Raw genomic sequence first — 12,558 nt, 5'->3', positions numbered from 1 at the left:
GTTCTTGCCCTGTGTTTTTCCTTTGTTGTCACTGTCCATTTTCATGCTACTCAAAATTAATCACGACAGCATGCATCAACATTCTTTCGCAATGGCAAGAATAACCATTTGACAAACACTGTGCTAAAACAATATTTAGCCATTCGGTAACTTCATTTAGGCACAAGACTGACCCGGAGAAACTACAAGTGTCAAAAACATGCTGGAAAGCTTTGCTCACTTACCAAAGTAATTTCCAATGCTTGTAGAATACCTAAACTTGATAGTGTCTGCAACCAGAGAAGAAAAGCGCAATCAATGATCTCCTGTCAAAGTGGAGCACTATCTTTGATCCCATTCTCAGATGCTGAGAAAAATATGTATGTGATAGCACCTACCTCCGTTGATCAGACCCCATTCTAATGCAAATTCAACACTGTCGACAAGTTAAGATTAAAATGGTCAAGAAAATTTTGCTTCTCTAGTTGCCTTGGGTGAGCTGAAGCTCATCGAAAAAATTTAAAAATGCAAATATAACGCACATCTTGGTTTTGCACAAACAAACCAGATGTAAATGTAAAAGAGAAAGACGTACCTTAAAAAATGATTCTCTACACTGCGGCTGTAGCGTTTGTGAAAATGTACAAAACTCCTTGAGGAAAAGCACAAGGTCTCGTCGCTTGTCATCGTCTGTCGCCTCGTCCGTCAGCTGGGCAAAAAGTTCGCTCAGGAACTTTTCGTCCTCCTGCGATTGCGTAAAAACACGAACAGCAAACATCAACACCGTGGCAAAGCGGTTCTACAAAGCAGCCACATATTGCAAAGCTCGAAATAGGGGAGAATCACGGGGCTCAATTTTCGTTGGTCACAATTATACAGCGGCAGACTGTGAAGCCTGAGAAACATACGAAAAGGTTGGTCTTTGTGTTTATTCGAAACATTGAAATAGTAAGGCAACCAGAAATTAAAAAATAATCAGCCCCAGGAAGTGGGGCTGACACCATTAAGGGGAGACACTGCACCAAAAATCAACTCTCTTACTTACTGGCCTAACTTGATGAAAATTGCAACACTTATTCAGTTTTTTTAGCAGATTCTGAAAATGCAATTAGTTTTCCTCTAGCCTAATTAGTTCACAAGATAATCAGAAATTAATTGTCACTATGTAATATTCAAATTAAAAATTAACCATTGATTAAAAATAACTTAATAACATGTTTTTAGACTCTCTGAAGCATAAGGAATACAACATTGCAAGCAGATTTTCAATCGCAGAATTAGATCCAAAATTAGAGCCCATTGAACATGAGCACACCATGTAAGGCAATAACCAAGTCAGAAATTGCTTCATATAAAAAATCTGTGAAATGAAAATTAAAAAATCTGCTTGCAACAATCTGTGCTGCACTCATTCAGCTACACAGTGCAGAAAGAATTATCATCATATCTGCATCTGAAGGTGAGATATCGCAGCGATGGCTGCTGAGTAAGACCATTATTTTCATTTTGAGAAAAGTAAAAAAAACGAACGCATGCTTTATTTACCCAAAAAATTAAACAAAATATGTACAGATTCCCCTTGCAAGCCACTAATAAGCTCCAGGGGCATAGTCATTTTGATCCTTGCCACCTTTGTGCCGTTTCTGCAATGTTCGTTGCACATTGTCTGCAGACACAAGTTTGCGCACAGATGACACTGATCGTCGGTGGTCCTTTTCGCGCATGCGTTTCATGCTTCGATGGCCAGGGTTCATGCTCAGTTCGTTGAGAATTCCCACTGAGGTCTTTTCACGGCCTGCATTGAAATTCATGACGGCTTCAGCCACAGCTGCCTCAATGCTGAAGAGTGACGCATGCTTTTCTTTTGGAGCGAGCGACCATATCAGTGAGTGTAGGCTCTCATTAGCGTTTTGTGTTTTGCCACGCACACACCGCTCGAGAAGCTTCTTCTCGGATAGGCGCTGGTATATGGGAAGCATAGCTTTCGCCACATAATCAGGAAGGTTGTATCTATGTCCTGGTGCTGGCTCCCCTTTGGCTTGTGCGGCATTTCGACGGCACCAAGAATCAGGACCAGTAGGACAAAGGCTGTGATTCGATTGACTATCGGTTGATGTTACATGATGATAAGTCGCCATCACAGCCTTTTCCATTGCCTCAAGGTCGTCACTGTGGGACTTGATTGCCCAGCCATAGTAGGAGCTGAGTTTATTGACGAGGTCTCCCGTCAACCTCCCCTTTCCGCCAAGTGGTTTGTCACCCTTGTGTTTTGACAGCAGATTGCGGAGGGCTGTCCCCATACGCTTTTGAACGTGGTTGACACATTCCTCCTTTTGAATGTCAATGAAGCCGTAGACTCCAGCCTCCTTTAGGGCGAGGAATGTCCTGCTGTCACCGTCTGACAGAACGGTCGTGTACCTGAGTTGGTGCCTCTCCCAAGATCTTTTGAACAGGATAAGGCCCGCCTCAACTTCCATCTCACCGGACTTCTTATCCGTATTTTTTTGGCATATGTGAGTGGCCTTCCACTCCTCGTAGTGGGGGTCATCAGGCTTCGGTCCGCGTTCGCAACCAGCGCAAAAGTTGCTCAGAACGATGTGGTCTAATACGAGCCCGGAAAAAAGTTCAATCACCGCACCGACCCCAATGTGGGACGAATGTCCGCGGGTCATCCAAGACCCGTCGTAGGACACGGCAATATTGCCAGGATTGTCCATGTCGAGCTCGCTGTACAATTTGCGGACCGATACTGCACTCTCGTTTTGTTGCTTCTCAACGGCGCGTTTCGCGGCAGGCGTCAACTTCATTTTCTGGTAGGTCTGCCACGTTTTTGTGTGCAGCCCGCGGTGGGAAATATTCATAACGGCGAAAATGTCGTTCAGTGCCGTTTGTCGGTTGCCAGTGGCTTGCATCGCGCGCGCGGTCAAAATGTTTATTACAAACGGATTCACTTTTTTGTCCCCGTTCACGCGCGGCGAGCTCCATACCGCTGCTTTATCGCCGCAGTTGGTGCAGAAAAGCATTAGTTTTACGGCAAGACCATATTCGCGCTCGTCTTGGTAAATTTTGGCGTCTCCACCGCATACCTTGCACTTCAGGTGTCCGAGAAGCGTGTTCACTAAATCCAAACACACCACGGTGAAAGTGGTCTCATCAAGCGGGCAGGCACCGGAGTCGCTCGCGGCCAGCAAGTCCGCCTTTCGTTGCGTTGCGGCAGTCGTCGAAAGCTCTTTCACCTTATCTTTGGCTCTCCTTTCACGCTCAATCATAGCTGGAGGCGCCAAGATAACAGTGTCGCGACGAACGCAGCCGACGTCGGGGGCACTCGTCGACGGGTACGTTAGGCCTACTCCGGCAGTGCGCTCCTCGGCCGTTCCGTCGTTCGATGCCTGCGGTCGTTCATCTTCGCCTTGCAGTTCATCCTCGATGACCATCGATCGTTCCGCAACTCTTCTGATGTTCAATATATGCGATTTTTTCCTCTTTTTGCCGTACTTGTGTCGGCACGCAAACTTTCCCGCTGGCATTGTTGATCCGCGCCGTACGACAGGGTAAAATGGCGGCCGCGTACTGACGCGCTCGCGCTTGCAGACGATGCTCCCAGCCAATCGCGTAGCCAGATTTTGTCACGTGCTCTAAACAACCAATAGATTTGCCGTTTTACCACTTTTTCGCGCCGTTTTTCTGCCGACACGTGTGAATGGAAGAAGGCGCTGGCGCGCGAAAATTTAAGACGAAGGGCTGCTCTTTCAAACGAGACCAAGATAGCGGCGAGCGAAGCTGGGGCACGAAAGCTGCGCATCGTTGAAATGGCACTGTTTTCTGTTTTATATCTACGCAAACTGAGGCAAGAAAAGTAATTTTACGGTTGAAATAGATGCGTTTGATGAATGAAACTTAACAGATTGGTACAATAATGCATGTAGGTTTCGAAAATTGCATTTTCAAAAATTCGCTTTTTTCGCGATTTTTCGGTGCCAAAGACCCGTGTCCCCCCTTAAGGGGGGACGCGGCTTTCGTATAGCGAAAAATGGCAAAAAAATCCATTTTTTGAAAATCACATTTTCAGTTTCTGTAGCCCTTTTTATATCAGATTCCAAAATATCTTCACTGAAAACCGCGTAGAAGTGCTATAAAAAAATTGTTGCGCCTGCCGAGGTGGCGAAAATTATTGGGGAAATCGCAAAAAAAAAAAAAAAACACTGATTTTCAAAAAATCATAGCTCCGCAACGACGCCACCGGGCGCCGATATCTTGGGCTCATCGGAAAGCGCATTTCTCCGTCTTCAAATTCCCCGCCTCAGCTGGCTCCTCCCTTCGAAAACAAGCGCACAAAAAGCAAATGTTCGAAGGTCGTTTCGAGCCCTCCGATTGGCCGCGTCCGCCATGTTGCCCCAGCGCGCCTCGCCATTGGTCCGATGCTCACTCCGGGAGATCGTCGTCTGCAGCTCGTGCGTCTCGAGCTCACGGCTGTCGAAAGTCGCGCTACTTCGTGGCGTATTCGCAATCGCTCTGTGTTCACGGCTCGACGATAACTTTGAACAAGAACTACGTTTTAGTTTGGAGCTACTAGCGGAAGCTCGGTGGGATTACGATTGCGCGCCGCACTCGTAGCGAACATCGCAAACGCGCGTCTCGGACCGACTCTCTAGCGTTGACTCATCCGATCCGTGGTTGGAGGTTCTGCTTATGCGCACTTCGGACGTCGTGACGAAGATGATCGCAGGACGACTCTTTGTACTCGCGACCACGCATTACGTGCTTTGAAACATCGGGCACCGCGGCCGGCGCGTCTACTGCTCGGAGTCGTCACTAGGCCTAACTCCGCTCACGGCGTCGGCACGCGAGACGAACCTTGAACTTTGCGGGCAAGAACAACGCGTTAGCGGACTCACGGCAGTATGCTTCTTCGCAAGGAACGAAGCGCTTCCCCCGCTGGCTCCTCGGTACAGCGGATGGTCATTTTACGCATTGGCAGCGGACCCCACGGCCAAGCTCGTCGCGCAGCGGGCGCGCGTCGGCGTCCCGAAATGCGAGGCCAAACACGTTGCGCGCATATTTTTCGTCGCCGCACCTAGGCATATTGCGCATCGTCACCGAATGCCGCCACCCAGCACATCGCGTGCCGTCTTCCCGGACTATGCGGCCGAGCATTTAGTGGTGAAATAAAGCACTGGTGATGCAATTTAGGCACGCTTGGGGCCGTGCTTGGTATCGCCGTAAGTGCTCATGAATCATCTGAAAAAATAAAAGCCACGCAGAAAACCGTGTCCGCGACCGGGTGAATGATGAAGCGCATCGCAGGCGAGGTTTACAAATTAACTTGACGAGTGAAACAGGGAGATGAATTCATATCTGCCCAGTTCGCGTCTTGAATAAACTGCTAAGGAATTCCTATTCCACCAATGTCTTGGCCATAACTGCCTGTTATTTAGGAGGAAGGGATAGGTTGTCATGATGAGAGCCGCTCTTAGTATCCTGTAAAAATGATTCAATGATCAATTGCAATCAAGGCTGTTAATTATGTTAATGAGAGCATGAATACAAGAAAGCTGGCAAATCATCATAGTACATGACCTACTTGCATTACAATATCTTGTTTTTTGTCATGTCTATTACACCACTTCATAACTTCGTTTAAAATTCATGCTACATGTTCTTTGTATATCAGAAAAGGGTTTTAAGGGGGGACGCGGCTTTCGTATCGCGAAAAATGGCAAAAAAATCGATTTTTTGAAAATCACATTTTCAGTTTCTGTAGCCCTTTTTATATCCGATTCCAAAATATCTTCACCGAAAACCGCGTAGAAGTGCTATAAAAAAATTGTTGCGCCTGCCGAGGTGGCGAAAATTATTGGGGAAATCGCAAAAAAACACTGATTTTCAAAAAATCATAGCTTCGCAACGACGCCACCGGGCGCCGATATCTTGGGCTCATCGGAAAGCGCATTTCTCCGTCTTCAAATTCCCCGCCGCAGCTGGCTCCTCCCTTCGAAAACAAGTGCACAAAAAGCAAATGTTCGATGGTTGTTTCGAGCCCTCCGATTGGCCGCGTCCGCCATGTTGCCCCAGCGCGCCTCGCCATTGGTCCGATGCTCGCTCCGGGAGATCGTCGTCTGCAGCTCATGCGTCTCGAGCTCACGGCTGTCGAAAGTCGCGCTACTTCGTTGCGTGTTCGCAATCGCTCTGTGTTCATGGCTCGACAATAACTTTGAACAAGAACTACGTTTTAGTTTGGAGCTACCAGCGGAAGCTCTGTGGGATTACGATGGCGCGCCGCACTCGTAGCGAACATCGCAAACGCGCGTCTCGGACCGACTCTCTAGCGTTGACTCGTCGGATCCGTGGTTGGAGGTTCTGCTTATGCGCACTTCGGACGTCGTGACGAAGATGATCGCAGGACGACTCTTTGTACTCGCGACCACGCATTACGTACTTTGAAACATCGGGCACCGCGGCCGGCGCGTCTACTGCTCGGAGTCGTCACTAGGCCTAACTCCGCTCACGGCGTCGGCACGCGAGACGAACCTCGAACTTTGCGGGCAAGAGCTACGCGTTAGCGGACTCGCGGCAGTGTGCTTCTTCGCAAGGAACGAAGCGCTTCCCCCGCCGGCTTCTCTGTACAGCGGATGGTCATTTTACGCATCGGCAGCGGACCCCACGGCCAAGCTCGTCGCGCAGCGGGCGCGCGTCGGCGTCCCGCAATGCGAGGCCAAACACGTTGCGCGCCTATTTTTCGTCGCCGCACCTAGGCATATTGCGCATCGTCACCGAATGCCGCCACCCAGCACATTGCGTGCCGACTTCCCGGACTACGAGGCCGAGCACTTAGACGTGAAATAAAGCACTGGTGATGCAATTTAGGCGCGCTTGGGGCCGTGCTTGGTATCGCCGTAAGCGCTCATGAATCATCTGAAAAAATAAAAGCCTCGCAGAAAACCGTGTCCGCGACCGGGTGAATGATGAAGCGCATCGCAGGCGAGGTTTACAAATTAACTTGACGAGTGAAACAGGGAGATGAATTCATATCTGCCCAGTTCGCGTCTTGAATAAACTTCTAAGGAATTCCTATTCCACCAATGTCTTGGCCACAACTGCCTGTTATTTAGGAGGAAGGGATAGGTTGCCATGATGAGAGCCGCTCTTAGTGTCCTATAAAAATGATTCAATGATCAATTGCAATCAAGACTGTTAATTATGTTAATGAGAGCATGAATACAAGAGAGCTGGCAAACCATCATAGTACGTGACCTACTTGCATTACAATATCTTGTTTTTTGTCATGTCTATTACACCACTTCATAACTTCTTTTAAAATTCATGCTACGTGTTCTTTGTATATCAGAAAAGGATTTTAAGAAAAAAGAAAGAAAACAAAGGCACAACCTATGAAAGGCCACATGTGCAGGAGGTCCAACCTTATAAAACACCTTAAAGATCACAATCTTCTTGTGTTTTAGAGAAGCAAGGCACCTCAAACTAAAGACAGGGCACTCAAGAAAGTGCACATTACGAAGGACTCAAAAGATTACGACCCCAGTGCCTTTTGATGAAGTAATATCGTTGGTACAACTTTAAAAGCCGTTTTCTCAAAACGACTTTTCTTGCTTCCTGCTTCGCTTGTTCCGCTGATTTCTCACTGACCGCTGGGTCTATTTCAGTTCCGTTTTTTGTTCTATATTCCTTGAAGCACAGTTCAGGGCGTGACATTCTTGCTTTTTCAGTATGGCCTTTTGATAATTAGCTATTTGACGAGTTGCACAAAGCCTCGATGCCTGTTGCACAGTCACCTCATGAAAAATGAAAACTAAAAAAAAAATCTGTTGCAAATAAAAAAATCTAAGAATGTCATGCCCGCAATCAGACATCTTAGAATGCATAGCACTTTGAACGAGTTTGCTATCACATTTTTTAAGTGAGTCAGACTCGGAACAAGAGCAGAAGGTGAAATATATTGTACATCAAAAAGTTGTAAAGATATATTCATGAAATTTCTACAGTAGCATTAAAAAACATTTCAAATAAGTGTGCCAATTTTCATCAAAATCCATGAAGAAATAAGAAAGTTGGTACCGAAAGCCACGTCCCCCCTTAAACCATGGTGCCACCCATCCAACAGCTTGGCGGTTTCCTCTGGGAATGTCACTCTACTGCTCACAGAAAAAGCAGTATACCGTATTTTATCCCACATAACCCGCACAGAAAATAAAGAAAAATCAAGACAAAAAAATGCAAATTCAAGTGTGAAAGGTGGCTTCACGGCAATACGTGGGGATCTGTTGAGGGTGCAGGTTATTCGCAAGAAAATACGGTATGTGAAACGCCCCTCCAACCAGAGGTATCACATTAATGCACTTTCTTGGGTGTTCGTGTATATGATTAAATATGGGAATGTCATCAACAACTGCCGACAGTCACGGAGGTCTATGAAACACCACTAACCACAGGTGTGTCATTTTATGGGAGCATTACTTTACTAAATACCGTGTTTACCCGCATAATTTGCGCACCCCTAATATTTAACCAGCTTTGCTAAAAAAAAATATTTACTCGCATATTTTGCGCTCCCCGCCCCGCTTGAGCCAGCTCGCCGGCGCGCGCGCACGGGGAAACTTTGGATGGCCGCGCCCCGCGACCCTCACCGAGCAGGCGAGCGCAGTCATACACAAGACAGGCTGCGAGTGCGAAGTCCCTTCTTCCGATTACTTCGTTCTATTCTCCGGAAACCGCCGAGACCGTACCTACCGTACCCGAACACCTAAATCTGTTCACCGGTTGTCGGAACTATTCGAGCGTTCTCCCGCCATGAGAATGCATGCACGCGACACGGCACGGACTACTTTCTGCATCGGAGGCGTGCGAGGGCCAGTCGCGCCAACATTTCCCCTCGCTGACCCTCCTCCTCTGCGTCCGCGCTGCGACGCAGACGCAGCCTTCGGTGATTTCGGAAGTTTAGGTTTCGCGATCAGCCAGTTGCGTGTTCACTGTTCTCTTGCGCTGGGCTACAATAACTACTCGGCAAAATTCAAGCTAACTGTTATAGAATTTGCCTACGAAAACGGGAACCGTGCCGCATAAGAGTTCGCTTTTTAATACAAGACCGAGAAGGAGACCGTTCCGAGGACCGAAGCATGGAAAGTTTCCTGCCGTTGAAGAGTACCTTTTCAAATATGTGCGAGAGCTTAGGCCCACCGGTATCGCCGTGCCGTGGCACCTCGTTACTCCCAGCATTGTCGCGAAGAGCTTCAAGAAGACGCCTCAACGCACTCGACGGAACCAAGGACGACACGCTTTGGAAAAGCGGTGACAGCGGCCGCGGCGATGATTCTCAGTCGGACTTCTCAACCAGTGATTCTGACTAGACCGTGCATGACCGAATCTGGCTGGTTAAAGTACGTGCTAATTCTGTTAAAAACCGTTCGTTTGCGCTATAATTTATTTTCTTCTTTAATGTTTGCGCTATAATTTATTTTCTTCTTTAATGTATTATATCGCGCGTGTTAGGACTATATATTTTGCGTTATTTCAGATGTGCTCGCGAAATCTCCGCGTAATTTGCGCACCCCCTTTTCGGAGCTCCAAATTCGCGAAAAAAAGTGCGCAAATTATGCGAGTAAATACGGTAAGTGTTTCGAAAACATCACTATGAAGATCTCAAAGGAAAAGAGTATTTACTTCGTTACAACCTATCTAATGTCATTCACAGCGAACATGATTATGTGTTAATGCCATCTTTGCTGCTGCTACATGGGAATAGTGAGTGACATTCATAGCTAACGGCATTCGGCCATTGAATGCGTTTCCTGAACTCATGCAAGTGCGACATGAGTCATCTAGACGACAGGTGCTTGGCAACACATAGCAAAATTGCTAACTTACAGCAAAATCTAATCAGTGTGAAGGTTTTTATTCATGGCTGTTGATAACTTTTTGACGTACAGCACGATAGTTGGAGCAACTTGTGCAACCGTATTCTTATTCACAGACTGCGACTTGATGCTCACGCCTCCTGTTGGCCACGTTCACAAACGCTCGTCTGTTGTTTCTTTTTCAATTCCCCCATGTTGTTTCGGTGAAGTGGTGCCTATTAGCAAGGTCGGAATTTCACAAGCGATATCCATCTGCCAGCCATGGAAGTAAATTCTGCAGTTTCATCAGTGGAAAATAATAGGAGGCAAAAAAGCGTACTGGACTGACGACAGACATTGACATCAATTGTGAATGCTATTTTGTATAACATTGTGGACGAGGAACGCGAGATCGCGATGACATTACATGTGCCGTGTGCATAGGTCGGCAAACTCACTCAGACTTGGATCGAGCCGTGAATCTGAGTGAGTCCGGGTGAGTAATATTTTGGCGAGTTTGAGTCCGCGTGAGTCTGGTGAGGAAAATTTTGGCGAGTTTGAGTCCGAGTGAGTTCGGTTGACACAAACCTTAGCAAGTCTCTGACTTCGAGGGAGTCCGGTGAGGAAAATTTTGGCGAGTCCGAGTTCGTGTGAGCCCTAAGCACAAAATGTATTTCTTGAGTGAGTCTGAGTGAGCTCCAAATTTTTTTTGCCTACCTATGGCCGTGTGACAGGGGTATTAAATGCGCTTCCCCATTTTTTCTTCTCTTCATTCAACAGAGGTCGAGGCACGAGCGTTACAAGCCAGCTATCCGGTCTATCGTACCCACACGTAACGAAATAAAACACCCACCTGAAGCATAGAGACAATGTCGGCCTTGTTGAAGAAGATGAATGATGAGAGGGTGGAGAGCATGTTCTCCTCAAAGACTGATGGTGTGGGCAGCACCACATCCTGGATGTACTGCACCCGGTACGTCTGGTGGATCTTGGCTAGCAGCTCGGGGTTCCCCAGGGGTATCACCTCCCTAAATCTCGACACCTGCACCACATGCAGGCCCCAACGAGAGCGTTGCAAGGTCAGTAAAAACAACAACCACACAAAAAAAAAAAACTTCAGCCAGTTCCACGTTGTGAAAATCACCGCACAGTGAAACTGCAAGAAGCGAGCGCATGTATGTGGTTGGCTAACGAGATCATGCGGCCTCGTGAACCCGCCGCTAGATTTGAAACGCGCGCCGACACATTTCGAGCACAATAATAATAATGATGATCATCATCATTTTGTTCTTTATTTACTCTCCCTCTGGTCACGTGACCGGCAGGATGCCTACCGTATTTACTTGAATCCAGGCCGGCCCCGATTCTAAGCCGACCCCCGAAATTCGCAAGTCGAGAAAAAAGAAAAACTTAATCATTGTACTCGAATCTAAGCCGACCCCCCACTTTCGCACATCGTTTTTTCAAAAAAAAAAAAAAAAAAAAAAAAAAAACAAAAAAAAACATTGGCTTAGATTCGAATAAATACGGTACTACTACTACTACTACTACTACTACTACTACTACTACTACTACTACTACTACTACTGCTACTACTACTACTACTGCTACTACTACTAATTCTGTTGTTTACATCAAGAGAGAAAAAGTGAAAAATATGTATCGAAAGGTGAAGTTTCTTGTTCTTACACTGCTATAAAAACAACCTTGACTGCACAACGATAAATCGACGTTGGCATGAAAGTGGCTAGAGATGAACATTCTGGGAAGCGTGCGAATTATTGAAGGAACGCCAATTCCATTAAAAAGTCGCGCAATGAAATGAGGAGGGCACGGTTGAAATAATTAGTGCAGCTTGCACTAAGTCTCACAGGGCTGGGTCACAGCAGAGTTGGTGGGCTCATAGCTGGTCTTGGCTTGGCTAGGCTTCTACCCTCTCACCTCTCTCGTTCCCACCCCTAGCTATACAGTGAAAGCTCGTTAATTCGCACCTCATTAGTTCGAACTTTCGGGTTAATTCGAACTGACGGTCATGGTCCGGTCGAGATACATAGGCGTCTATGGGTAAACCAACTCATTAGTTCATGCGCGCATCGGCTTCTCTAACGATAATTCGAACTGCGCGCCGCCGTGTGGTGGTATTTCGTACTGGCGCTGCAAGCTTTCTTGGTGTGACAATAGATGGCGCGAGCGCTCAGCGTAGTGCCCGGATGTGTGGTGTGGCCGGCGTGGCGTCCCCGCGTGATTCGCGCTCTTTCTTCGCATCGTGTGGTGCTCCGTGTCGGACGTACCCTGCAGCCTCCCTGTCGAGTTAGTGCTGCAGACGTTTGTTCGTTCAACTTCGTTCCGCTGCCGGCACACTCGGTCGCTAATCCTTGGGTTCGTCAGAGCTGCGAAGTCGTTCTGTGCCGTGTCGTGTCGTGGATTTTGGAAGTGGTGGTCAGCGTGGGTGGTGTCGTCTTCGGCTGTTGGGCCTAGCCGGCCTAGCGTCACCGCAGTTCGCCATGACTTCTCGCGGCAGAGGACACAGTGCCAAAACACTTAAGGAGAAAGTGGAAATCCTTCGTGAAGTAGATGCTGGCAGGACAAGCAAACTAGAGATCGCAAGAAAACATGGGATCCCTAAAAGCACTCTCTCAACTTACATCAAGAATAAGAGAACGATTGAGGAGGCTTACGCGACTGATGCCTTCACCAGCAGTCGCAAGAGACTTCGCTTGGCGAAGCACCC

At 47.4% G+C, this 12,558-nt stretch overlaps 1 protein-coding gene across 4 annotated transcripts in view; it reads right to left on the bottom strand.

The window, feature by feature from the left end:
* LOC119374345 (serine/threonine-protein phosphatase 4 regulatory subunit 3) overlaps positions 1 to 12,558 on the bottom strand; it is a 45,983-nt gene that overhangs the window by 17,843 nt on the left and 15,582 nt on the right. For all 4 annotated transcript variants that reach the window (XR_007417983.1, XM_037644423.2, XM_037644424.2 and 1 more), the window contains 3 exons: positions 10,681 to 10,869; positions 575 to 724; positions 225 to 269 (listed from right to left, as the gene is read on the bottom strand). Coding sequence is in view for 3 of the 4 variants with exons in the window: in XM_037644423.2 (XP_037500351.1) it covers positions 225 to 269; positions 575 to 724; positions 10,681 to 10,869 (384 nt within the window). In the remaining variant the exon portion in view is untranslated. The remainder of the gene's footprint in view (positions 1 to 224; positions 270 to 574; positions 725 to 10,680; positions 10,870 to 12,558) is intronic.

The sequence above is a fragment of the Rhipicephalus sanguineus genome, chromosome 11 (assembly GCF_013339695.2).
Source record: "Rhipicephalus sanguineus isolate Rsan-2018 chromosome 11, BIME_Rsan_1.4, whole genome shotgun sequence".
Taxonomy (NCBI): Eukaryota; Metazoa; Arthropoda; class Arachnida; order Ixodida; family Ixodidae; genus Rhipicephalus; species Rhipicephalus sanguineus.
This window is presented reverse-complemented; position numbering and strand designations above follow the sequence as displayed.